The sequence below is a fragment of the Zingiber officinale genome, chromosome 3B (genome assembly GCF_018446385.1).
Source record: "Zingiber officinale cultivar Zhangliang chromosome 3B, Zo_v1.1, whole genome shotgun sequence".
NCBI lineage: Eukaryota > Viridiplantae > Streptophyta > Magnoliopsida > Zingiberales > Zingiberaceae > Zingiber > Zingiber officinale.
The window spans coordinates 35,418,355-35,446,148 of record NC_055991.1 but is presented as its reverse complement, the minus strand read 5'-3'; the positions used below and the strand labels follow the sequence as shown (position 1 = coordinate 35,446,148).

The 27,794-nt window shown below is 37.0% G+C and overlaps 2 protein-coding genes and 3 long non-coding RNA genes across 5 annotated transcripts; 2 read left to right on the top strand and 3 right to left on the bottom strand.

Moving 5' to 3' along the window:
• The first annotated feature begins 324 nt into the window (after positions 1–324).
• LOC122056366 lies at positions 325–805 on the top strand. The gene is made up of 3 exons (XR_006133119.1): positions 325–364; positions 456–533; positions 764–805. It is a non-coding gene; the product is annotated as an uncharacterized LOC122056366 (long non-coding RNA).
• Positions 806–1,357: 552 nt separating this feature from the next.
• On the top strand, positions 1,358–2,387 carry LOC122054802 (homocysteine S-methyltransferase 2-like). Its single transcript, XM_042616233.1, has 4 exons — positions 1,358–1,373; positions 1,443–1,585; positions 1,864–2,067; positions 2,226–2,387. The coding sequence occupies exons 1-4, from the start codon at positions 1,358–1,360 to the stop codon at positions 2,385–2,387; spliced, it is 525 nt and encodes a 174-aa protein (XP_042472167.1).
• Positions 2,388–3,456: 1,069 nt separating this feature from the next.
• LOC122056367 lies at positions 3,457–3,986 on the bottom strand. Its single transcript, XR_006133120.1, has 2 exons — positions 3,862–3,986; positions 3,457–3,575 (listed from the first exon to the last, which is right to left on the bottom strand). It is a non-coding gene; the product is annotated as an uncharacterized LOC122056367 (long non-coding RNA).
• Positions 3,987–4,578: 592 nt separating this feature from the next.
• Positions 4,579–4,835, bottom strand: LOC122056368. Its single transcript, XR_006133121.1, has 2 exons — positions 4,773–4,835; positions 4,579–4,682 (listed from the first exon to the last, which is right to left on the bottom strand). It is a non-coding gene; the product is annotated as an uncharacterized LOC122056368 (long non-coding RNA).
• Positions 4,836–9,342: 4,507 nt separating this feature from the next.
• Positions 9,343–13,133, bottom strand: LOC121968202 (sugar transporter ERD6-like 16). The gene is made up of 18 exons (XM_042518671.1): positions 12,860–13,133; positions 12,575–12,637; positions 12,105–12,194; positions 11,968–12,027; positions 11,835–11,900; positions 11,643–11,708; positions 11,449–11,524; positions 11,286–11,350; positions 11,105–11,197; positions 10,932–11,012; positions 10,759–10,843; positions 10,628–10,674; positions 10,489–10,551; positions 10,350–10,409; positions 10,226–10,279; positions 10,044–10,103; positions 9,813–9,927; positions 9,343–9,547 (listed from the first exon to the last, which is right to left on the bottom strand). Exons 1-18 carry the CDS (start codon positions 13,028–13,030, stop codon positions 9,420–9,422), a joined length of 1,443 nt encoding a protein of 480 aa, XP_042374605.1. The 5' UTR covers positions 13,031–13,133; the 3' UTR covers positions 9,343–9,419.
• Between the last annotated feature and the right edge of the window lie 14,661 nt (positions 13,134–27,794).

The window sequence follows — 27,794 nt, the reverse complement described above, 5'->3', positions numbered from 1 at the left end:
CATGCCGGGCCAGGCTACCTCTGGACCGGGCAGCTTGCCGCCCTACTAATTTGTTACAGTTCGAACCAATCTTTGTCTAGGTTAATGACTGTTGCAAGAGGGTATGATCCATGAGCGGCAAAAGGAAACGCGACGGCGTCGGCGGCCGTGACGGAGTGGATATGGAGGCGATAGTGTGGCAAACCCCAGCCAATCCTCCCGAAGCCAGTGATTATATCTTCCGCAGAGGTAAATCTGAAACGTTTCTGCATTCCTCGCCCTATTTTCGTCTGCTTTCCTTGCGCTTCAACATGCCTGATTGATGGGGAGCTTCGACACAGGGAAGCGATACATGAGGCCCTACTACTTTGAGTTCATCTCCCACGTAAACAAAATAGACCTGTATCCTTTTCTTCGCTCGATTCTTTCATTTTGATGCTTCACGTAAGTTTGAGCTAACGCTTGAGTCAATATAGGTTAAGAACAGGTGGGCCGGCAAGACTATTGTGGATCTCTTTGCGGAGGAGTTCAAAGGGTGCCCTTACGACTATTATGTATTTCGCAAAAAAATATTTTTTTTTGTCTTCTTGTTCTTATACATGCGGTGGCTTTCTGATGATGACAAGAAGAATGAGTTTCCTTCTCTTTTTTGACTATTAGTTAGGGTTTGTGACTAAATTTTGTGAAGCCCTATGAGTGTTGTTGATGAGGAAGCGTTTGTTCTTCTACTGCTATAAATTATGATTTTTCATGGTGAGGTGTGAACCTTGCTTACTTTGGATAGGTAAATGCTGTGAAGTGTGGAAGGATCCAAGTGGAGGATAAGGGTCAACACGTTATATATTGTGCAGTCATCTCAAAAGATTAGCCACTTTCTTCACAGGTATGCTTGTTTGGTATTGTTCTGGTTGCATTATAGTCTTTCTTTGAAAAGAGGAAGATTTTGTTACTTCTTTGTACTGTCTGTTTTCTTCATTTATATTGATCTAGAGCTAAGTTGACATCTACTTTGTCAGAATCATAACTTGCGCGTTCTTGCTGACAACTCTTACTCCCCCCCAAGCATTTTAAGCGGGAGGGCAAAGAGAAAGGTCGTTGCTTTTCGGAACACTGCCACTCTCACCTCTGTAGTGTATTTTGTAGTATCTTGGATTTTTTAGGATCGTTTCATTATGCTTCTATAATTTATAAATATGCTATAGCAAGTTGTAAATTTTATAGAACCTCGAAGGCTACGGTAAAAATCGTGCCCCCCTCCTCCTGCTATTGGTTGCTGCATCAATAGGAAGCTATGGATTCAGTGAGGGCGAAATCAACCTGAAGTAGCGTCCTGTGTTGGTTGTTGCATCAATAGGAAGCTATGGAGCATATCTAGCAGATGGTTTTGAGTACAGGTACATCTTGTTAATGCTGCTCGGGACTACAGTATGATATGGAGGTCTTCATTAGATGATCATGTGATTGTTCTGTTTGTAGTGGAAACTATGGCCAAGAAATTACTGTGGAAACCCTTAAAGATTTTCACAGGAGAAGGCTTGAGGTTCTTTCTGAAGCTGGAGCTGATATAATTGCTTTTGAAACAATTCCAAATAAACTTGAAGCTCAAGTATCTTTTAATGTATTTGTAGAGCTAAGCAATGGTTCCTGCTCTTCCTTCGTTGCACATTTAGGTACTTGGGGTACTCAATACCAAAGAGTAAAATGGCACAAATAGTTGAGGCTTTGGATAAAATTTAGCTAAAACAGAAATTTAGAACAGAGTTTGTTACAAGAATCTACTGCAAATATTAAGAAGCTTGATTTTAGTGGAACCCCTAGACTTGAGATTCTTATTTTGCTCAAGATGTTCCTTTTAGTGGATCCTAATTCTGACTTCTTTTACAGGCATATGTTGAACTTCTTCTGGAGTGTGACACAAAAATTCCAGCTTGGTTTTCTTTCACTTCGAAGGATGGGATCAATGTTGTTAGTGGAGATTATATGGCTGAATGTGTTTCTCTGGCTGATTCATGCAAGAAAGTCGTTGCTATTGGAATCAACTGCACTGCACCTAGATTCATCTACAATTTAATTCTCTCTATTAAGAAGGTAATACCTATTGTACAGTCATTCTTTTTCTCTTTTTGTCTGGAATGAAGCTTAATGCTCAATTCAGAAGGAATCCATCATTGATACAAAATTTGACAACTTATTGATCTTAGTTAGTATTTCAGTCTTGTGACTTCTTATTCTTTATTCCTTTTCAGGAAACACTAAAACCCATCTTAGTTTATCCAAATAGTGGCGGCGAAGGGTATGATCCTGTTAGAAAGGATTGGGTGGTGAGTTTTTACAACCTCGTTGATACTTCAACATGTCTTCTTCCTGTTGCTTCGATATTATTGAGTTCTAAACATAAGCAATTCTGAAATATGATGATAGACAAATATCAATACTTTTTCCATGTGAAGTTCGTGATGCAATTTGTAAATACCTGGTTTTACAATTTTACTATTATGGAATTGATTTGATAAGTCCAATCTTTATCCTGCTATAATGTTATTCTTTAAGATTACGTTGCATTGATTTCTAAAAGTTGCATGACATCTCTCTACTCTGCCTTCAAAACTAATAATTTATGTTGTTTCAGGTAATTACTGCAGCCATTCCTGGTGAAAACCTTAACAGGATATTTTGGATTTCATATATATGTGTGATATATTGTTATGGGTACTATTTAGTTTTGTAAACTTTTGTGATATTTGGATGTTGATGTTTGGTACTTTAATGATGTTTGGATGATGATGTTTGGTACTTTAATGAAATTTGCACTGGATGATGATGTTTGGATTGTAGGTTTTTGATCAATGATATTTTGTAGATATATTATTTAAATAAAATAATGGTTATAAAATGGTGGAAAAGATTCAGTTTTTTATTTATTGTCAAAATGTTGTATATTGTACCCAAAGACATCAGTTTAAATATGTGAAATTGTTGTCAATGGCGTTAAAAGACAACGGTGAAAAATCATTGTCAAACTGATGTTAAATAACATTGATGGCTAAAAAAACAACGATTTTTAACCGTTGTCATTGGCTAAAAAGATAACGATTTTTAACCGTTGTCGTAGACAGTTCAAAACTGTTGTTGAAGAGCATATTATTAAAGGAATACGCTCAAAGACAATGGTGAACAACTGGTGTCGTTGAATAAAAATACAACGATTTTTTACTGTTGTAAAATTGTTGTCTTTGTCTTCAAAGACAACGGTTAAAAACTGTTGTCTTTGGGCATCCTCTTTAACAACACGACATTTAACAACAGTCCGAAAGGGCCTATGACAACAGTGAAAAACCGTTGTTGTTAGGCTTTTTTCTTGTAGTGGGACCTAGGGCAGACAATAATGCTTTCAACAAACTGAAATCTAAAGTTGGAGAGACCTTGCTAATGACTCGGCGTATAAAATTGAACTATAGAATATCAAGACCAGCAATACCTCCTCTATTATGGATTCACATTCAACAAGTGCATGAACATTTGCTGCTTCTAAAGCCAGAAGTTCCCTCTTTAACCTTTCTGAAAATGCTTCTGCTTCACCAATTCCCATAACATACCTGCATAAGAATATCTTGTGTGTGAATCATGGCATAAGTATGAATATTAGAGGGAACATTATGGACATAATGCAAGTAAAAAAATTATCAAAAGATAAAGGAGGTACAGATTCATATATTGGAAAATAAACACCTGAAGGTTAATTTGAAAAGAAAAATAAAACACATCAGATTAAATGCTCCATTTCACTGAGCAACAAAAAGCATCACGGAAGTATCAAAGATGCATATCTGCATGCTAGGCATGACTTTTACATGATAATTCAAACATAATCAAGTAACATACGTGCCAAGGAGAGCCTCCATGTCCTCTTCTTCAGCTTGTGAAACAAGATCTCTTTCGACAGTAACTTGTGAGTGACCTTGAATCAAACCAGATGTGTCTTGCCCACCATGAGTAATAACTCGACTACTTACTACAGTATTATTTTCCTGTAGCAGAATAATAACTTATTTTCCCATTTTTTTGGCTTTGGTTTACATACACAGTAGACTATGTACAGGTATAGAACATCCTATATTCAAACACCATATTCACTAATCATATGCATTGAATAAAATTAGCAGAATGACTATTAAAAACCTTTTGTACACTGAACTGCACATAAAAAGGAGAGAGTGAGAAGTAAGATTTGTGCAACTTCAACTGAAGAAACATTGAAATTTAAAGTTCTAACGATTGCATGACAACAACAGTTTCAAGCTTAGGATAAACAAGAGTAGTTCTTATGCTATCGTGCTTGATGGAAGATGGTTAGAAAAGGATGAGTAAGATACTTTGCCAAAGTAGCTACAATTCAAAGCTTTTTCCACGTTTTTTTTTTATATAAATACTAGCCTAATTTCTAATCTAATATTTAGTCTTGAATTTGCAACATGGTACAACTTCACATATAAAGAACACTATAAATCTTAAGATAATAATAAAACCCATTAATCTTTGTATTCACATATTCATATGCATATATATATAAAGGTCAGATGAGACAAATTAAGAGATACACCTTTGCCCAGAGAGTCATCTCCACTATGTCTATCCCAACAACTTTTGGAAGACACCCCAATATCTCCTTGCTCATGTTTAAAATGCATAGAAGTATGCGGTTCCTGCAAGAGGAAATGAATAAATAAGTGCATTCTTTATAGAGCATATCCTTGTATCAATCTCTGACGCATAGTAGTTTGGGAGGCAATCACCTGTCACCTTTGTTTCTCATTGTCCACTGAGGAGGAGCAACACTTTGGCTTCTAAGATTATCAAATCCCTAAAGAAAATGCGGCAGAAGGAAATCATTGACAAGATTCAGCAAAAGGCTTAGTAGAATTCCAAAGGAGAAAAGATGTGACAAATACCAGCATGAGTAAGCAACCACTTGTTCTGACTTCTTGGACGCATCTGTCTTCGATTTCCCCCGTTTCATGGCAAAAACTGCATCAGATCGGCAAAAAAAAAAAAAAAGTGTGGAGATGATGACGGCCAAAAAGCTTGATTCTGCCAGGAGGAGGTGTCGCATCTGGGAGAGGGCGACGACGGGGCCGTTGGTGGAGATGGGGACGTCGACAACGGAGAGGTTGGTGAGGTTCTAGAGGCGGAAGAGCCACACACCGGTGAGGCAACGGAGGGAGGTGTCACAAGAGAAGGAGTGGAGGGAGGAGGCTAGGGAAGCCGGGAGGTGCCTGGGGGCGGAGACGGGACATCGGAAAAAAGATGGTGAGCGATGAGTGGAGAGGCGCGGAGGTCGGTGGTAGGGAGGTCGAGGTCAGGGGAACAGTTGGCTAGGCGGAAGGGGGCAGAAATGCTTAGGGATCTTCGAGAAGGTAAAGGGGGGAGGAATGCGACAGTAAAAAAATTTTGGGGAGAGGGAAAGAAAAAATGCGGTGGCAAAAAAAGGCGAAGGGAAAAAAACGGCGAAGGAAGAAAAACACAGGTATTCAACATCACTTAATAGAAAATGACTTTTAAAAACCGTTGTTGTAATCCCAAAAAAGCGCACATAGACAACAGTTTTCAAAAACTGTTGTCGTAGCCTTTAAAAACCATTGTCGTAGCCCCAAAAAAGCATTAATAGACAACGGTTTTTAAAAACCGTTGTCGTAGGCCAAAAAAATACTACTAAAAGACAACGATTTTTGTTAAAACTGTTGTTAAAAGGTAAAACAACAATGATTTGGCTTAAAACTGTTCTCGTTTGAGTGTTGTTGAATGAGGATTTTCTTGTAGTGAAATTAAATTCGGAATCGCAAACAGAACTTAACATTATTGATTTCAAATTTAAATTATCTGTTCTTAGAGGTTTAGACTTGGATCACAAACGATACTTAACATTATAGATCCAAATTCACCCATGTTACAAATTCAATTAAATATTTATTTCAGAGATCGACTCCTAGGTCAAACATGGCGAGACACTTGACCTTCTTGGGTATGAGAACATCCACCACTGCCTCGACAAAGCCTCTCAACGAAATTCAATATTTAATTTCCTTTTAGTAACCCTAGGTTTAACCAAAAAGAACAATCGAATCACAAGATCGAAAAAACAAAAGAAACACAACTTCAAATCACAAATCCGAAAATCTAGAATCACTAGCCTCTTGTGTTTGGTATTTCAAAATCCATACAAAGAAAACTAGTATGATGCGGAATAGAATTACTAGTTATACCTTTCTTTGTAAGCAACAACCTCTTGATCTTCTATCTTATTCCTCTTCTTATCTCGGATGTTGTGTGGTAGCGATCTACTGAGATGAGAACCACGAAGACACCTTCCTTCTTGTAAGTTTCGGCCACCAACCTTCAAGCTCCAAGGGATGCTAGAACAAAGCCTCCTTTCTCTCCTTCTCCTAGCAAGAACTGGCCACCACAAGAACTCCAAGAGAGGGATGCACCGACCACTAAAAAAGAAGAGGAAAGGAGGAGTATAGGGCTGGCCACACCAAGGAAGAGAAGAGAGAAACTATAGAAGATATGTTGTGAGGTGAGACACCTCTACCCTCCCTTTTATATTCCTTGGTCTTGGCAAATAAGGAAATTTAATTATTATTAAAATTCTCTTATTTTTCTTGCCATTGGTTAATAAGTAAAATTTAATTAAAAATTCCTTTTAACCCTTCTCATCGCCGACCCCTACAAGTGCTCCAAATAAGGTAAGTTTTAAACACAAAATTAAAACTTCCTTATTTGTTTCCGGAAATTTTAAAAATAAAATTTCTCTTTAAAAATTCTCTTCATGCTTAGTTATAAAAGGAAACTTTTATAAATTAAAATCTCTCTATTAAAACATGTGGATGATTACAAAAAGGAAAGTTTTCTCAAAATTAAAATCTTCCTTTCAATCTACAAATAAGGAAAGATATCAAATCTTTTCTCTTAATCTTTTGTAGAAACTATAAAAGGAAAGATTTAATTTTAAAACTCTCTTTTAAAATCATGAGGATGGTTACATAAAAGAAAAGTTTTATAAAAAATTAAAATCTTCCTTTTAACTACAAATAAGGACAGATATCAAACCTTTCTCTTAATCTTTTGTAGAAAACTATAAAAGGAAATATTTAAATTTTAAACTCTCTTTTAAAATCATGGCTTCCACATAAGAAAAGATTTATTTTAAAAATAAAATCCTTTTATTTTATATGGTCGGCCACACCAAGCTTGGGCTCCAAGCTATGGCCGACCACCCTACTTGGCTCAAGCCTTTGGCTTGGCCGGCCCAAGCTTGGGCTCCAAGCTTGCTTGGTCGGCTACCTAAGGGTGGGTAGGAAGTGAGTATTTGGTGGATATAATTCTCTATAAATAAGAGGCTACAATAGGGACCGATAGGAGGAATTAGTTTTGGTCTCCCGATGAAATTAAGCTTCCCGTGTTTGCCCCGAACACCCAACTTAATTTCATCAATAATAATTCATACCACTAATGAATTATTATTGAACTACCGCATCAATCCTAAATTATATTTTGGGCTCCTTCTTATCATGAGTGTGTTAATCTCCCTGTGTTTAAGATGTCGAATGCCCACTAATTAAACGAGTTACTGACAACTCACTTTAATTAATATCTTAGTCCAAGAGTAGTACCACTCAACCTTGTCTTGATGTCGGACTAAGTCCACCTGTAGGGTTTACATGACAATTCTTATGAGCTTCTCTTGGGGACATTATCAACCTAGATTACTAGGACACAGTTCCATTCTATAATCAACAACATACCATATAAATAATATCATTTCCCAACTTATCGGGCCTATTGATTTATCGAACTAAATCACACCCTTTGATAAATCAAAGAAATGAATATTAAGTATATGTGCTTGTTATTATATCATGATTAAGAGAACACACTTCCATAATAACAAAGGTCTTGTTTTTTTATTCAGTCAGTATAAAAAGAACTTACCTTAAATGGTCCAGCTCAATACACTCTGAGTGTACTAGTGCAATTTTATAGTCAAGATAAACTAATATCAAATTACACTACGACTATTCCAATGATTTGTTCCTATCCATCTTAGTCGTGAGCAACTATTTATAATTTATAAAGAACTGATAACATGATCTTCTGTGTGTGACACCACACACCATGTTATCTACAATATAAATTAATTGAACAACTACACTTAACTTATAAATGTAGATATTTGACCAATATGATTCTTATTTCTAAGTAATTGTTTATACAAAAAAACTAGGCTTTTAATATACATTCCAACAGACAGAACGAATAATGCTCAGAATAACCAAACTATAAGAATCACATCTGTACGATCTGTAAAAACTGGTGTTAGGACAACCCGTGGTCACACAGAGAATTCGAGGCAAAAAAGGATGTCAAACGTAGAAATCGGCAATACATGGCATCGGTGTCGAAATAAGTAGAAAACGATGTCAATGCCAAAATTGGTAATACGGGGCGTCATCACTGAAATCGATAGAAAAGAACGTCGGCGCGGAAATCAGCAGCATAGGACATCGACACCAAAATCGACAGAAAAGAGCGTCGGCATTGAAATTGGCAGAAAAGAGCGTCGACGCCGAAATCAACAAGATAGGTCGTCGACGCCAAAATCAGCAGGACAAGGCGTCGGTGCCGAAATGACAGCAACAGTAGGAGACGACAGCGTCAACAAGAAACAATAACAGGGAGCGGCAGAAAAAATTAGATCGAAGAAAGAGGACTTTGATCTAATACCATGTAGAAATTAAAAAAAAAAAAAAACTAACCGTATTATTGAATCCAAAATTAATAATTAGAAATATAGAGTATAAAGTCTTATATAGTTCAGTTAAGAAATCTTAAACTCTAAATATAAAAAAAAGACCAAATTACACTAAAAGCTATAAATAAATAAATATATATAATCTAACACACCTCACCTTGACTTCGCCTCCCAAATCAACCCGAGATTCTCATTTAACACACACACACACACACACACACACATATATATATATATATATATATATATATATATATAGAAATGATATGCTGTGGACAAAGCCGAGCAGACCGCTGCGGACATGTATAACATCCTATTTTTTATGTACACAGATAGTTTATAAAAATGCTAGAATTTTAGATAGATAGTAATTGTTGCCCTTGGATTTCTACATCATTCATTCAGGATACTGCCAGAATTTTAGATAACATTGATATTGTACATATATTTTCAGATCTTGTTGCTTTGGTTGCTAGATTCTTGGAACAATAACAAGAAAATGATTTGGAATGGATGAAAGGAAAGCAGAAAATTTTCTAAGACATTGTAATAAAATGGTTCATCATTTGCTCTCGTCTTGTATTCAAATACACTTGCAGTATCAATCCAGGTAGTTCACTTCACTCTCTATTTAGGTTACTTGAGAGTTACTGAGTGATTCTTGAATCTCTTCCAATGATCGGCCTTTTGTCTCAGGTACCATCTTTGCCACAAACAGAATAGTTGTTGCACAAGCTGCTGAAAATAAGAAAAAGGTGCCTGCAAAGAGTTGAAAAGAGCAGGTGATCGCCTTGCTAGACATGCCAAAGCAGCAAAAAAAAACAAGTGTGTTCTCTATTTATTTGGCTTCATTTAACTATTCTATTTGAAATTATATATATATTTTTCTATCTGTTCAACTATAAATTGTTAGAATGAAGACCGATATCTTTATCTTCTGGCTAAATTCAAGAGTATCATTGGATGATGACCATGTCTTCAGTTATGCTGTGCATAAAGTATTATTGGAGTTTTGAAGCTTTACCTGGAGCACTCCAGTTCATGAGGAAGTTGAAAGCATAAGAAACTGCCCAAGAGCCAAACCAATTAACTAAAGTTACTAGGCTTCCTCCTATTCCTTTCATGTTTAACGGGAATATCTGTTGCAGTTGCAGACAAGGAGGTTGAGGCAGCATGAGAATTTCAATATTTTCTTAAACGACAAAGAACATCATCAGAAAATTTGGGCAGAGGTTGCTAATTTATAATTTCTCACCTCAGACATGATAACCCACGGAACAGCTCCCATTCCTATGGAAAAAGCACCCAAATACACCTATCCATTGCAAGAGAAAGGGATCACTGATGGGTTTCGTACTTTAATTATTCTAGACAGGGTCCTTTGTAAGTTTAGGCATAACTAAAATGAGGGCATGCTCATAAAATTTCTTTGCTTACCAATATGCCACACAGAACTAGCATAGGAACCCATTCCGTGTACATTCCTTGTTCCTGTTTCAAGATTTATACCTAAGTTCTAGTTGAAATCAAGTTCATTGAGCTTTTTTTGATTCAGTCTTACCTTCAGAAAGAAAGATACTCCAGTGATAAAGGTGCCAATTAAAGTCCCTGATGCAGAAACCTACAAAGAAAATATCACTGTATCTCATCTCTTTGAATTTGATTGGAAGAGCAAGCAATTTCTGTACCACTTTTCATACCATGAGCAGAGGAATTCTCCCGCTCCTGTCCATTAAAATAGCACCCACCATTGTGATGGGAACCTGTGTAAGTAGATTATTAGCAGCTACTTCAGCAACAGTCTCGGAGGATAGTTTCAGTATTGAGAAGAATTTTAACCTGAATAGTGCCCATAAGGATTGTCCCAAGCTTGCCTGAGGAGAATCCTGCAAATACCAGATGAGTGATGAAATTGAAAATATTTTTTTTGTAGATTTCAAGGACCTCCTATTGTCTAAGCTACTATCTACCTGCGGATACAAAAATTTCACTTGCATAGAATCCAATTCCATTGATGCCTCCAATTTGCTGAAACACCATGAGGCCAACACCTACCTGAATGTTTCAATGATACTTATTAATATATGCGTGTATGTTTTTTTTATTGCCTATTTTTATGTTAATAAATTTCAACTTTGCTTACAATCACAGAACGGATGTATCTTCTCTGAAACAAGTCTTTAATCCCAGCCTTTGGAAGGCTCTCCTGTATTTCAATACACTCCTGCATGTACAGTGTATTTTAGTGTTATTATTCATTTTTCAAGCTTTTCCTGAATAATACTACAAACTGGCTACTTAGTCACTACGACACACTTGAATCTCTGATGCTTCTCTAGTGATATCAGCATTTTTCCCATGAAGCTTTTGCAATGCAACTGTGAACTCTTTTTGGTTCCCCATTTTGGCCTGAGATTGTATTTCATGTGATCGGGCTCGATTAATTTTAGGATGTACTATACCGAAGACTTTAGTCTACAGTAGATGAAACAGGTACCAGCCATCTTGGTGACTCTGGAATGAAGACAAGACCTAGAAGTAGAAGAAGACATGGAAGAAATCCTGCAGAGAGAGAATTTAATAATGGTCATTATCATATGAAATCTTCTTTGATTGTATCTTCATGCTTGTGGTGTGTGCATCTTGATTTAGTTTATTACCAATTAACACCAATGTTCTCCAGGTAACAAGAGTGCCAACTACTAAAGAAACTGAAGAACCGGCGCATATCAACAGCTGTGAGAGGGAAATACAATGTAAGTAATTGCATATATCATTAGTACATCTCTTTGTTGTCACCAAAGCAACCTAGTTATGGTTATAGAAACAAGCTTGTGGAAATTGATCTTTTTACCTGGTTCAGGGTTGTCAGCCCACCTCGTAGGTTTTTTGGTGCTATTTCAGCAATAAAAACAGGTACCTGTCATAGGGAGCTCATCATCATATCTTAACCGAGCAGATAGGTGGTAGTGATTGATACTCTGTGAACATGTAGCAATTTCTCAAGTAAAAAATGAAATGAAATAAACAATCTAGCAAGCAATACCACATAGGAAAGTACTCCAATCCCATATCCTGAGGAAAGCCTTCCAAAATACAGGAAGTAAGGACCCTAAAAAAGATCACATTTAGTAGCTTATCATGAGGAATATTGAAGAATCCTACTGTTGGTTAGCAACCTTGGCAAAGTAAATGGAAAGCCATCCAATGCTACATATGATAGCTGAAATTCTCATAGCCTGCATCATTCAATTAGATATTATCAACACTGCTGAATTGAATATTGTATATGACAGGTGAGCTTTAAGATTCTTACTCCTTTGCGCCCAAGAAAATCTGCAATATATCCACTAGTGACTGCACCGATCATTGCTCCAATGGTTAATATGGAACCAAAAACACTGTACTGCAAAGTTGGGAGGACGAATCATGCATGTTTTGCAGTAGAAACAGCAAGGAAATATGACAATAAGAGTCCATGGTGAATATTCTGTGGTCCTGATCATTTGTGCAAGAGAAATACTTTTCCTTAAGAAATCATTGCTAAGAAGTAGTAGTTCTATTATAACATCTTTACTCCAGATGGCATTGAAATTAATGAAATCCTTCAATTTCACCCTATAGAAACTGAAGATAAATAGGTAGTTTTCTACTTTTGATTTTTAATCATAATTGAGTCAACACCCAGGCATGAGACAGAACTGTGGATTTAACTATCTAATAGCATAAAAAGTGCCCTGAGGTTCTGAACTTGGACTGTATTTACATTGAAACACCAGTACTAACCTCAGATATAGAGAGGCCAATATCCTTCATAATCTCTGATTGAGTTGGTGCAGAGTATCCAACCTACAACGTGAAACAAAGAATGCTAGTTAAATTGTAACAGCAACAAGAATTCTTCACTGCATCTTTGCAACTAGTTGTTTCAGATTGTGAACTAATATTTATATGCGAACTCCATCTGCATGGAAAATTTAGCTTGTCTTGAGATTGATATATAGCCATTTGAACTGCTTTCTTTGAATCAGCGAAAGCCTTAGAAGTTATATACACTTATGAAAGACTTACACAAGTTCCAAACTCAAAGGAGCCGCACACTGCTACGGCAGTGCAGAGCAGAACCATGCATATCGATTCGCTTTCATTTGTGGAGGTTTCTTTGCAGCAACTCAACTCTTGTTTGATAAGGGACTTCCTCACCTCACGCACGCCATTTTCTACATCTTCCATTTTAGCCATTTCAACCCTTCTCTACCTTCTCGGAACTCTCTATGACCGATTGAAGAGTGTAGAGATGGTTGAGAAAGGCTGAATCCAACACAAATGATCCAAAGAAAGAGAAGAAATTCTTCTTCTTTCTCTTCAAGAAGACCTATACGAGTTTCAGTTCAAACTTCAAAGTATATACTAAGAGACATGAGAGATTATACGAATAAAGAAAGTCATGTGCGGGCAGTAGCTGTCTCTGTGGTGTGACCAGCTCAACGATTTCTCAAGGTGCCATGTTAGGTAAGTAACAACGACATAGATCCAATTGTATTGTAGCTGTATCTATAAACGGTAGAAAACTAAAGGGAGAATGGCATTATGGTAAGAGGTATAAAGGATTTATTTGGTCATGAACGTAACTTCTTCGAACATGTAAGCCGAGAGTTTTTTAAATCATTTTGATCGTTCAGATTTCATGGGGAAGAAAGCCAAATCTCGTCAATAGGCACTGAATGTGACACTGACTTCGTTGCTGTCATCTCTTCATAGAATACTACAAAAGGTCTTTTTCTAGATCCCTTATTTGACTTGTATATCTAAACCATACTGTCATTGTCGATTTGATACTTCATTATAAAGAGTTGGAATACAATAAAAAAAGAAATGACATGCTGGTAGTTAATCCAAAGGCAACCAAGTCATTGGTGATTAATTGCATGCAATCATATCCTATTTTATTGTTCTATTTGTCCGATTTGTCGAGCATTTAGCCATTAGGTAGAGCTGGTCGACAAGTTGCATCTATGGAAAATGATTACAAATAAGATGCTAAATGGATTATTAGCATAAACATAGAGGAAAGTATCTTCTGTTCCTTATGCCATTGCTGGTAAGTTTAGACGTCACTCCATTCATCTGCCAGTAGCATCTTGGAATTGACCACATCTTTATAAATTCTTCGTACTTTGTTAGAACAGATCTTGAACGGTGAGACATTAATAAACGTGGAATATTTATCGACAAAAGATAGAGAGAAAAAGACATTCTCAAATTTCTCTCAAACTTCAATGTGCTGGACTGTATCTGGTAGCTAGTAAAGTTCTACTCTTCTCAGTTTTTAAAATCGCTTCGTTGCACGCAACAAAACCAAAATGTTTAGCTCCTTGAAATGAATTAAAATGATGAAATAAAGAGTTCACAATTTTCGTTATTTTCTTATGCAAAAATATCTCGATCTCCATGAAGCGAGAACTGGATTTGAGTGTTGGACATTGCAATATTTGCCCATTCACCTTCATCTTTCTTCATGATGTGCAATCAAAGCATCCATAATATGCTATTAAAGCTCCCGCTACAAGATCAATATATTCTCCTTTAAAAAGCGTTCAAGAGTAATAAGAAAAAAGGGAGTTGGAGGTGATCGAAGCAATCGGCAAAGAAGAACATCCAGATTGAGATTTGGTTTGTGAACCAAAGGAGAGCTTTTCGACCTTGTTTCGATATGATTGTTCTTCCCGACGTCAAGTGAAGATCAACATCGTCTCCTGAGATCACTGTAAGATTTATTTATTTATGTATTCTATTCTGTATTTCATGCTATGCTATGAGTTACAATAATAGTAGCACAGCGTTGCCTTGTTCTAAAAAAGCACGAAACTTATTTCTTCATTAACAAACTATTACTGTTACTGTTCCCCGCTGAAAAAAAGGTCGTCGTGCTCCATTTACGTTTTGCCGTCGTGGGGAGAAATCGCAATTGTGTCGAGATCTACCGCCGTAGTCTGACAAGATTGCTACTGGATTGTTGGACATTGCAATATTTGTAATGTTGAGAAGATGATAGGGGTACTCATTCTAGTTCGGATCCTATGTCCCGAACCTTCTCTGTCCCAATGTCCCACTGCCGATCGGACGGTCCAGATTATATCTCAAGGCATCATGACATCTTTAAGATGTGTGCAGTATCCTTGTGATGTGCAAAGTATCCTTGAAATGTAATCTGAATCGTCCGATCGGCAGTGGGACATAGGGACAGAAAAGATTCGGGACATAGGATCCGAACTAGTACTCATTCACCTTCCTCTTCCTTCATTATGTGCCATTAAAGCATCCATAGTATTATTAAAGCACCCATTACAAAATCAATATATTCTCTTTTAAAAAGTGTCCAAGAGCAATTGGAAAAAAAAAGGAGTTGGAGGTGATAGAAGCAATGAACATCCAGATTTAGATTTGCTTTGTGAACCAAAGGAGAGCTTTTCGACCTTAGATCGTGATTGTTCTTTTAACGTCAAGTATCACTGTGAGATTTATTTACTTATATATTCTGTATTTCATACTATTAGCTGCAATATTAGTATCAGAGCGTCGCCTTGGTTTTAAAAAACATGAAACTTATTTCTTCGTTGACCTGTTCCTTGTCGGAAAAAAAATCGCCGACGGAGGTTGCTCCATTTGTGTTCTGCCATTATGGGGCGAAATCGTAATTGTGTTGAGATCTGCCGCCGTCGTCGTACAAAGTCACGACTGGATCACGATCTACCGCCGTTGTCGCCCCGAAAAGGATGCTGGCAATCGACTTCCATGGCCGGAGAGTGCCAGCGACGGCGTCGGAGGGCCGACGATAAGAAACTATTGGTTGACGACTGCATTCATCGCGGCAGAAGTTAGCAGCTGAGGACGAAGCACATTAACCTTTTGTTCGTCAAATTTATTTGTTTGAGAAAAAGTATGATTTTAAAAACAACAAATATATAAATAAAAAAAACAAAACGTGAAAGTTTCTCACGATAAAAAATATAAAAAAAAACAAAAAAATATTTTTCAAACATGGAGTTTTTTTTTTGTGAAATTAATTGAAAAAAAGAACTGTGTGTGTTTTAATTTTTTAATTAATTATGACTATTTTATTTGGATTTTTATAATTGATCTAATGGTCCAATCTGAATCGATATAATTCATTTTGGACTAGACCATATAAGATTATGTTGGTCCAAGTAGATATTATTCTGATTCAAATCATTGGTTGATTTAACCAGATAAATAAGGATGATTTAATTAAATGAACTTAGATTAAAAAAAATAATTAAACATCCTAACTAGATTAGTTATAATGAGGACAAAGGATTTAAGATCGTATTTCCCGATCAACTAATCCATTATGTCAGCCAAATGGAACTCCCCAAATATAAGAATATTTATTTTTCTTATTTGCTTATGTATTATGTATATATATTGTTTCATACATATGTGAGAATTGAATTTGCCAATTTTGTTACTAATTTGTCAGTTTTGTACTAATATTATTATTTTTAATTTCAGATACCACGAACAATATACATGATGACTAGTCACAATGCACGACAACATGAGCTTTAAGAGGAGATAAAATAGCTTAATTATGACCCGGATCACGGAGTTGGATGATTTATTGGTTGGCTCGATCGAATATTCTAGAAATTCGAATGAGAAGAGTTTCCAATCCTAGATGAACAAAGAAGATAGGCTCTGATTCGGTTACTGCTGGGACATCTTCGTGATATAGTACACTAACTAATGGATTGCTCTGAAGGGAGTATCTCATATTCAGAGATGTGCAGAAATTTACTTCATTTGGCATGAGATCCTAAAGAATCAAAAGATGATCTAGATCTCGAAGAATCAGATCCTGAAGAATTAGAGGAGGATCTAGAAATGGATCCTGAAGACTCTGAGGAGGATCTAGAAATGGATCCTGTAGAATCTGAGGAGGAAGATCCTGGAGAAACAGAGGAGGATCCGAAAGAATGTGTGGAAGATCTAGAAATGAATCTGAATATGGATCTGATAGATCATACTAAGGCTAATCTTGCGTTCATTGAGTCTGGAATGAACGGGATAGTATTGCCCACTGCACTTGTATTTTTTTCTAGTGGGAGTGGTGCTAGCTTATCTTGTAAAGTAGAGTTCAGTTGTTATTACTATCACTATGTGTGAACAGTATTAAGCTCATATTAATAAAATCATGTAATAGAAACTATTATTATGTATAAACAATATTATTTTAATGAAAAGTTATGTTATGCGTTAACGAACTTGGAAAAAGAATATTATGTGTTAACAGTCTTAAAGAATGATTAGTTCATTTAATGATATATTCATTGCATGATTAATTCATTTAATGATTAGTTCATTTGATGGGATGTGTATAATATAACTAATCAATATTGAATAGATTGGAATATACAAATAATGAGTGGAAACATAGTTACCATTTGATTTTGTAAACCAGTTCTAATTTATACTGAGTCAATAATTAATTACATGAATATGAATTATACTGAAATAATAAATAATGTGTTTATTTATTATAGATTATGACAACTAAGAACATCATAGCTGAACTCAATAAGGGAGAGAAATTATATGGGGGTAACTACAAAATATGGCACCTCAAGATATAATATGTTCTTGAGGAACAAAAAGTTCTAGAGGTTGTAAATCAGTTCATGGAATAACCGGTTAATTGTTCTACAGCACAGACAGGACCTTGATGCCTAAGAGCAAGCTTACTTGCTATAATTGTGGCAAGAAGAGTCATTTTGTTCGGGATTGTACTAAGCCGAAAAAAGTAGATCCATCTTTATCTTTTTCCATGAGCATTATATTGCAAGTTCAGTGTTATTAGCTGATTTTTATCCTTTGTGGATTATAGATTTAGGAACAACAAACCATGTAGCTCGTAATGGAGCTACATATTTGAAGTACCATTGGGTACTAGCTCGCAACAAATGGATATATGTGGGAAACAAGCCAAGGATTAAAGTCATAGGAATTGACACTTGAAAACTTAACCTACGTGATGGATGTATCTTATTTCTATATGATGTCCTATATACTCCTGAGATTCGACGGAATCTAGTTTCTATTATTAGTCTTCTTGATTTAGGTTATTATGTAAATTTTTATAGTCATTGTGTGGAACTTTGCATTAACTCTGTGTTAATTGGGAATAGTTTTGTAACAAATAGTGTCATGATTCTTGATGTAGAACCTGTTGGTGTAATTTACACAAATGATCTAACTCATATTTTGATGAATGACAAGGGGATTAAAGTTAGAGTGTTGTCTGATCTAATTATTTTACCAAGTGTGTAAGAGTTGACGGGTCTGAAGGACCTGACACCAGGTTGAAATCTAGCTAGGTCCACAACACTCGATAGTTGGTGTGAAGTCTAGGTAGGTCCGCGAGATCCGATATCTGGCAAAAAGTCCAGTTGGGTCTGTGGGACCTGACAATCGGTCAAAATCCAGTTGGGTTTATAGATCTGACAACTGGCAGGAAGACATGGTAGGTCAAATACAAAGTCAAGCGACAGCAGTTGGTAAGTGGAGGTAAGCAACTGGAGGAGAGATATGTTGGTGCAATTTGCATTAACAATCTAACTCAGGTTTTGATGAATGATAAGTAAGTTAAGTTAGGTTTTGTTGTGATCTAACCACATGATTAAGTATGCAGTACGAAGTCTAGATAGGTCATGGTAGGAAATTCAACTAAGTCAACGGGCCAACTGGATATCTGGTACGAAGTCCAGATAGGTCGACGGGCTGACCGGATATCTGGAAAGAAGTACAGCTAGGTCAACGGGCTGACAGAATAGCTGACACGAAGTCTAGATAGGTCGATGAGTTGACTGAATATCTGGCAAGAAGTCCAGCTAAGTCAACGGGCCGATCAGATAGCTGACATGTGAAGGCGCTGGAATTCTGTTTTGTTTAAATTTCTCCATACAAAAATTGTACAAGTACAGGACTATTCTTAGGAACCCGCATGTTCGATCAGACATGTGTTTGATCAATCAAGCAAGTTCTTGACGGATCAAAACACACCTTGATAAAAGTATAAGATCGCTGGCCTCTTGTGTTGATATTCAAAATCGATACAAGGAAAACTCGACTAATTACGCAGCGGAATTAAAGAACTAGTTGTACCTTTCCTTTGTAGCTAAAGACCTCTTGATTTTCTACCGTATTCCTCTCCTCTTCTTGGACGCCATGTGGGCGATGATCTACCAAGACAACACCACCCTCCTTCTCTTCTCGATTTCCAAACTGCCGGCTACAAAAGGAGGTTCTAGGATGGGGCACCTTCTCTTCTTCTTCCTCTTCTTCTTCTTCTCCAAGCCGCCGCCCACCAAGGAGTAGAAGAGGGGGACGCCGGCCTTAGCAAGGAGGGGGCCGTCGGCCCTAGCAAGGAGAGGGGCCGCTGTCTCTTAGCAAGAGGAGGGGAGGGGCATCGACCCTAGGTGAGGAGGAAAGGGAGGGGCGCCGACCACAAGGAGAAGAAGAGAGAAAATTACGCTTTAGGAGTCACCACCTACTCCTTTTTATAGGCTTGTCGTCGGTTACAAAGAAAGAAAAATAACAGAATTCTGTTTAGAAAAAATCTCCCTTTCTATAACCAAGTTAAGCCAAGCCAAGTTAAACCAAACCAAGTTAAACCAATCCAAGTTAAACCAAGCCAAGTTAAACCAAACTAAGTTATGGATGGGTGGATTCGAGGCTTTATATAGAGGCTATAACAGGGATCTAGAGGAGGAATTGATTTAGGCCTCCTGATGGGCTTGGGCTTCCTGTGTTTGGCCCGAACACCCAACCCAAGTTCATCAATAATAATCCATACCACTAAAGGGTTATTATTGAACTACCGCACCAATCTTATATTACAATATGGGTTCCTTCTTATCATGAGTGTGTTAATCTCCCTGTGTTTAAAATATCGTATGTCCGTTAATTAATTGAGTTACTGACAACCTAATTAATTAACATCTGATTCCAAGAGTAGTACCACTCAACTTTATTATCATGCCGGACTAAGTCCACCTGCAGGGTTTACATGATAATCCTTATGAGCTCCTCAAGGGGACATCATCAGCCTAAATAATTAGGACACAGATTCCTTCTATAATCAACAACACATCATATAAATAATACTATCTCCCAACTTATCGGGCCTATTGATTTAACGAATAAATCTCACCCATTGATAAGTTAAAGAAATAAATACTAAGTATACGTGTTTGTTATTATATAGCGATTAAGGGGACGTACATCCATAATAACAAAGATTCTGTTCTTTTATGTAGTCAGTATAAATCGAACAACCTCAAATGGTCCTGCTCAATACACACAAAGTGTACTAATGTAATTTTATAGTCAAGATAGACTAATACTAAATTATATTACAACCATTCCAATGGTTTGTCCCAATCCATCTTGGTTGTGAGCTACTATTTATAATTTATAAGGAACCGATAACATGATCTTCTGTGTGGCACCACACACCATGTTATCTACAATATAAATTAAATGGACAACTGCATTAAAAATGTAAACATTTGACTAAAGTGATTCTCATTTCAAAATATTTCAAAATAGATGTTCATACAAAAGCTAGGCTTATAGTATACATCCCAACATCATGAAGTCTAGACAGGTCGACGGGCTGATCAGATGTCTGGCAAGTTGGTAAGTTAAGGTAAGTCACTAGATGAGAGTGACCTTGTGAGTACGCATCCTTATTAAGGGGACAATAGGCGTTGATCCAGGTTAGGTCCATTTCGAATCCCTATTATGAGACCTTGACTAGTTCTTAGTCTTGGGAGAACAGAAACTTATTAATACTGCTCATTATTATTGTGCTAACATTTGTCTTGCAGGTTATCATTTTTGGTTATTTGGACTAACATTGTTTTGTAGGATAAAGGTGAAAATTTACCTTCAGATGAACAGCGTCCGAAGATGCCTTCAAGCAGTGAAGGCGTCTTTGTATTGTTCATAGAAGGCGCCTTCCATGGCTATGGAAGGTGCCTTCCCCAGGGTAAAATTTGACCTATTCAATGATAAGCTCTAGTGAAGTTTGGGATAGATTTTGACTCATTGGAGGCGCCTTCTATGCCTATGGAAGGTGCCTTCCACAGTCTATATAAGGCAGGCTCAACCAAGCAACCTTTAACAATTATACAAGCTAATACGCGCCCATTTAAAGTTCTGACTACTCCGGGCTCCTGATACGACTCTACTAAGAAGCTGCTGCACCCTATGACTATTCCGAGGACTTCTAATTGCGTCCGCCAGATCGACATCGATACACGAACAAGTCACTTCGTTCCTAAGTGTTGGTAACATTTTTAATGTACTTAAATTCTATAAACAGGAAGTGCAGTCTGTTGCATTTCACCCATCTTCTTTGTACTCGATTCCCTCTTCTGGAGGTACCAAAAGAAGTTTTTTAGTGGATTACCCATCGATAGGTCTGCGAGACCTGGGTCTTGGAGTAGGAGTCGTCGAAGACTCCGAACCAAGTAAAACCTCTCATGTTGTGTTCTCATTCCACTTTAATTTTTCACTGCGTACTTAATTTTTGAAAAGTTTTTAAGACACGTGATTCACCCTCTCTCACATGCATCTCAATCCAACAAGATCCAGTGAGGGCATGCCCCCAGTTGAGGGAACTATAGGCATCAGTCCAACTTAGGTCCATTTAGGAAACCTAAGTTGAGACCTTGACTAGATCCTAGTCTCGAGGAGACAAGATCTAATTACTACTACTATCCTGTTATATTGTGCTAACTCTATTTTGCAGGATAAACATATTTTTTGTTTCATGGACTAACTCTTTCTTGCAAGGAAGAATGTTGGAAAAAGGGAGTCCGAGCGCCCGGAAGGGATCCAGATGCCCGGACCAGCCTCGCTTGGGCGGGCGCCAGACACCCGGGCGGTTCGGGCGCTCAGAGCTAGTCCAGGCTCCCATACCAGAAAAATTATCCCAAATTTGAGTTGGAGCGCGTCGACTGGCCAAGATCACGTCAATGGTCCAAGTGCCCGGAGGGGGTCCGGGCGCCTAGAGGTGGATAAAACTTTGCAGATGAAGTTTTGACAAGGGCTTACCACGTCAGCATGGTCCAAGCGCCCGGAGGGGTTCTACGCAACCAAAATGGGCCTATATAAGGGCATTCGATCAATAACTTCAGGATATCATCTGTTACAACTTTCCTTTCTGAGCGCTGCTTCAAAAAGGCTCCGAGGATGCTGTAAAGCTCCACCGACAATCGAACATCAAACTTTACTTAGTTTTATTTATTGTCCATAATCTTTCATATAGTTCTTGTACTTCATTATTATATTTTTTTTGAACTATTAGTGGATTTTTCAACAAATGCACTTGACGAGTGCGGGCCTTAGAGTAGGAGTTGTTGAAGACTCTGAACCAAGTAAAAAATTACTTATATTAGGACGTGCTTGTCTTCTTCCTTCTAGTTCCCTTTTTTAATTCCACTGCAAAATTTGTTTTAACTCTAGATCTTCAAAAAAAAGCTATTCTCCCCCTTCTAGCATATTTACGGTCTTACAAGTGCTATCAGAGCGGGTACTGCTCTAAATTAGTGCAACAACCAATCAAGCAATGAGTGATTTTTAAACTTACTTTTAATATTTCTTTTTTGATTTTGAGCTTTTTCGATATAATCCAAATTATTAGAATTATCTCTTTGGATAAATTTTTCCGTTGCAAACTACTCTGAATTGGTGCAATACCAATTGAGTCTTAAAATCTTTATTATCTCCCACACTGCTAATCTAAAACCTAGTATTCGGATTTCTTTCTTCTTCTTCCTTGTGTTCAAGATTCTTTAAATGACCCAAAACAAAGGATATAACACCGTTCATGCCTCGCTCTTCAATGGGGATGACTTTTTATATTGGAAGAAGTAGATGGAGGTGTACTTGAAGACCAACATCGATAAGTGGTTCACCATCCGACGAGGGTACCGATAGACTAAGCAGGAAAAATATCTGTCAACCCAGAAAGATGGAATCCAGAAGACAAGAAAAAGGCTCAAATTAACTCGAAGGCAACAAACAAAATCTAGTGTGGACTTACTAAGGAAAAACTGAACTACATCGACCCATTCGAGAATGCCAAGGAGATTTAGGACAAACTGATTGAACTATACAAAGGCACAAGTGATGCAAAGGTAACGAAGCGTGACTTATTATTAAATAATTTGTTCAACATTAAAATGTAGAATGGAGAAACAGCTACTCAACTACATGTAAGAATCAAATACATTCTAAATAGGCTCCACCTAATCGGTCACTAACTAGAGAACAGGGATATAATCAGGTATGCCTTGAACTCTTTTCCTCGAAATACACTATGGGCATCTATAGTAGATACCTATAAAGTTTTGAGTAACTTAAATAAATTAAAACTAGATAGTTATTTTGTGAACTTGAACTCCACAAACAGACTAACTCAAAGTCGGTCGAGAAAGGTATTGCATTTTTTGTAGGTTCCTTAAAAGAAGAAAAGAACAATAACAAACTGAAGCCAAAATCTAAATCTGACTCAAAAAATGAAGAAGAACAACTCGTGAACATGGTCATAAAAATGTTCACAAGAAGGAAGAACAATTTCACGAAAAAGGATCCACAAAAGGTGATCAAATCAAATGACGCAAAAGCGAAGATAACATGCTACGGGTGTAACAAGAAAGGGCATTACAAGCACAAGTGTCCAAAAATGAAAGAGGACAAACCCAAGACAACTAGAAGAAAGAAGGCACTCAAGGCAATGTGGGGCGAGTCGTCCTCGGAAGAATCGAACATCGAAGATTAGAATCATTGCAACTACCCTGCGCTGACAGCATCTGGATCGAAATCAGAAAGTGAGTCAGAATAATACGACAAGTCTGAAGATGAATCAAGCCATGAGTCCGCACTCGTTTCCGAAGGTTCGAACAAGGTATCTTCTATTCTAACCGCTAAATTTTTTAGAATAATTGCATGTTTGAATAAAAAATTAGTAAATTCTAAAAAACAAAATAACACACTCCTTAAGAAAAATCAACACCTTAAGGAACAATTTATCTCCCAAACAAAAACCTCTAACCCAACTCAAGTCGAAAGACTTGAGGAAGAAAACTCTAAATTAAAAACTAAAGTAACCAATTTAAAATATTTGTTAGAAAAATTTATAACCAGATCCAAGTACCTAGATATGATACTTGGATCACAAAGAGTTGTGTATAATAAGTCAGGACTTAGATACAAGTCCAGCTCGACTAACAAAATCTTCATATCTTTAATCACTCAAAATAAGAATCAAACTAAAGCCTGAGTTCTAAAAGCGTGTCTAATCACGCAAATAGGATTCAATCAATTTTATGTGCATAAAAATGAAATTCATCACCTAAAAACAAATCAAACTAAACCAACTAACACAAACCCAAATTATAAAAAGGAATCAAAAAAATCAAATTCAAATAAAAAAACTAAATTTAAATCAAATAACAACAAAGTTAATTTAAATTTAAATTACAATCAAGTTTATTATAACTATAAAAATAATCAACAAAAATATAAAACTTAAACCCAAATTCAATTCAGGGGGAGGCACCAAACTAATTGGCACCTCCAAAAATAATAGTTTATTCAGCTGGGTAATTAGGACTAGCTTAAATAGGAACAAAAGTTTAACCTGACAAATAATACTGGAAAAGTTTTGGATGATAGTAGGTTAGGAAAACTCTGTCTATGCATGTCTAGGAAGATATGACTTCGACCTAGTGCATTTAACTTAGTGGAACTAAGTGAAGCTACTCCTTACTAATCTTAGCTGGCTAGACTAAAGTTTCGTACTAAGTACAATGACTATTTGGAAAACTTCAAAGGTGTGGTCACTATAATGATATCCAAGTGACTCACCACAGCTTAGAAGTTTATCCAAAGAATGTCTGTTTGTTGAACCCAAAGGTAAAGTTGAATCTAACACAAGTTAAACCAAACTCTAAAATTTAATTTAACTCATCTCACATAATCATATGATCCTTTTATTTGAAAACTTAGAATGGTGAGATAAATAAGGTTAAATTAAATCAAAATAAATCAAATAAAGTAAAATTAAATTATGATTAATTCTAATCAATTAATCTGAAATTCAATAAGTAATTCCTTTAAACTTATTTGCAAAAATTATAAGTATATTGTTTGCACTTGAAAACTAAGACCCTAGGTTAAAGGGGAGGATATTTATTCGATTAATTTTTAAATTCTAAGAAAACTATTAATTTTTTTCTAAAAATTTCCTTTTTTTAGTATTTCAAAATTATTTTGGCCTTAGATTAGATTGAACCCATAGAAAGCATGATCCTATAAATCTAAGAATCGAGCATCTCACAAATACACTAAGTTTACCTTGATTGTGTATTCATAAACATAGAATGGCATGAGATGCTAGGCCTTTTACCTAGACTTCAGATGCTCATATCAGTGCATCAATATAAGTTTGAGTGAAAAATAAAACAGTACATTAATCAAGTTAAGTAGTACTTTTTCAATAAATTTCTAACTGGCCATCAATATTTAACTTTACTAACTAGGTGAATACTGCTATTTTCTGGTAGTTAATATGTAACTAAACGTTAGACATTTAAGGACCAATTTTAGATGAATATTTTTAAACTAAGTTTTTAATTATTATTTTACTTAATTAATTTTTAACTTAAATAAATCTCTTAACTTAAATTAATTTCTAAACAACCTATTTAATTAATTTTTGACTTTAACTTAAATTAACTTCTCAACTTAATTAATTTATAAAGAAAACTAAGACCCTAGGTTAAGGGGGAGGATATTTATTTGGTTAATTTTCAAATTCTAAGAAAACTATTTACTTCTAAAAATTCCCTTTTTCTTAGTTATTTCAAAATTATTTTGGCCTTAGATTAGATTGAACCCATAGAAAGCATGATCCTATAAATCTAGGAATCGAGCATTTCACAAATATACTAAGTTTACCTTGATTGTGTATTCATAAACATAGAATGAAGTGAGATGCTAGGCCTTTTACCTAGACTTCAGAAGCTCATATCAGTGTATCAACATAAGTCTGAGCGAAAAATACAACAGTACATTAATCAAGTTTAGTAGTACTTTTTCAATAAATTTCTAACTGGACATCAATAATTAACTTTACTAATCAGGTGAATACTGTTATTGTAACGACCCGACCCTCTTGGCCCATTTGGCGGCCCATTTGGCTACTCTTGGGTCATCGACCGTCGACCCTTATGTCGTCGGCTCATTTGGCGACCTCTCATGTCGTCGACCGACGACCCTTGGCCGTGCCGTTACTCACTAGGACTTTCCACCCCTGGTCAGTGGATTTTTGCCTCCCCCAGGATTCGAATTCTAAACCTCCAGACTTAAGTATTAGAGTTTATGAATCCTGGTAACCAAGTGAGATGAATAAAAAGACGCCTTTTTATTGTAACGACCCGGCCCTCTTGGCCCATTTGGCGGCCCATTTGGCGACCCTCAGGTCGTCGACCGTCGGTCGTCGGCCCATTTGGCGACCTCTCATGTCGTCGACCGACGACCCTTGGCCGTGCCGTTACTCACCAGGAAAAGGAAAAATCCTGGTGTCGGTCCCTCTACTGCTAGTACGGACCTAGGTTTCCAACCAATGAACTTAGGATTAGATTTTTCCTCCATTACATATGTTCCATTACTTTCTAGATATCTAGATAGGCATTTCTTCATGCAATCATGCATTTTCTATATAGAGGTTGATCTTGTCTAAAATCTACAAAGTGGTGTGCTGGCTCCGGTGAATAATGAACCTTGATGAAGATAACCTCTAGGAGACCTGAAAGAACCTCTCCATGATCTTGCGCATAGAGAGACAAACCAACAAAGCATTAATGGCCTAAGCTCGGGGTGGGGATCCCTAGCTAGGCTCTCCGACGCTCAAGTCAGTTTCTCTCTCAAGGGTGGAAGAAGAAGAAGAAGAAGAATAGTAACTGAAGTATTTTGAAACAGAGTTTAGATGCTAGAACTTACGTACCTTTCCAACGGAGAGGATATCCCTTTTTATATTACCTCATGTAACCTCCGAAGTCATGAAGTGGTCCCCAGTTTGTTAGGAGATGAAGTCATCTCCTGAGCTTCATGCAATAATCTTTTTAAGGAATCTCTTTGGTACCCTAAATGTACCTCTTTTGTCGTTTGTGACTATATTTATGATGATATATGCATATGAACATGTCATTATAACTGAAGAAGCTTCTAGAATATATTTCCCACCAAGTTTGTCAGGCTGTCATACTTATATGCTTTAGTTAAGCATGTCTCGACCGATCTTTCAAGCTGGTCGTGTATATATTGAGAATATCTTCTGCTGAGCATGTTTTGGCTGAGAATGTTAATGCACTTTATAAGGCTAAGTACCTTTACGCTCGGTCGGGCTTTGCCTAACCGAGCGCGTGCAAGCACCTTGGTGCTCGTTTGGCCTTCGCTCGGCCGGTAATATACTACGAGCTTCTATAAGGCTAAGTTCCTTTATGCTCGGTCAGACTTTGCCTGACCGAGTGCATGCAAGCACATGGGTGCTCGCTCAGCCTTCACTCGGTCGGTAATATACTACAGGCTTTGGTAAGGCTAAATGTCTTTACGCTCAATCAGGCTTTGCCTAACCGAGTGCGTGCAGGCACCTTGGTGCCCGTTCGGCCTTCGCTCGACCAGTAATAGACTACGAGATCCTATAAGGCTAAGTGCCTTTACGTTTGGTTAGGCTTTGCCTGACCGAGCGCGTGTAAGCACATGGGTGCTCGCTCGACTTTCACTCGGCCAGTAATATACTACAGGCTTTTGTAAGGCTAAATGCCTTTACGCTCGATCGGGCTTTGCCTGATCGAGCGTGTGCAAGCACATGGGTGCTCGCTCGACCTTCACTCAGCCGGATGGTAATATACTA

Bases quoted from the DNA above. Each gene is read 5' to 3' on its own strand.
- LOC122054802 (XM_042616233.1), top strand. The intron at 1,586-1,863 runs GTATCTTTTAAT...CTTCTTTTACAG, and splicing joins CAAATAAACTTGAAGCTCAA to GCATATGTTGAACTTCTTCT. The intron at 2,068-2,225 runs GTAATACCTATT...ATTCCTTTTCAG, and splicing joins TAATTCTCTCTATTAAGAAG to GAAACACTAAAACCCATCTT.
- LOC121968202 (XM_042518671.1), bottom strand. From the start codon at position 13,030: ATGGCTAAAATGGAAGATGTAGAAAATGGCGTGCGTGAGGTGAGGAAG. The intron at 11,198-11,285 runs GTACCTGTTTCA...ATACAATCTCAG, and splicing joins CAGAGTCACCAAGATGGCTG to GCCAAAATGGGGAACCAAAA. The intron at 11,013-11,104 runs GTGTGTCGTAGT...CTGTACATGCAG, and splicing joins GAGAAGCATCAGAGATTCAA to GAGTGTATTGAAATACAGGA.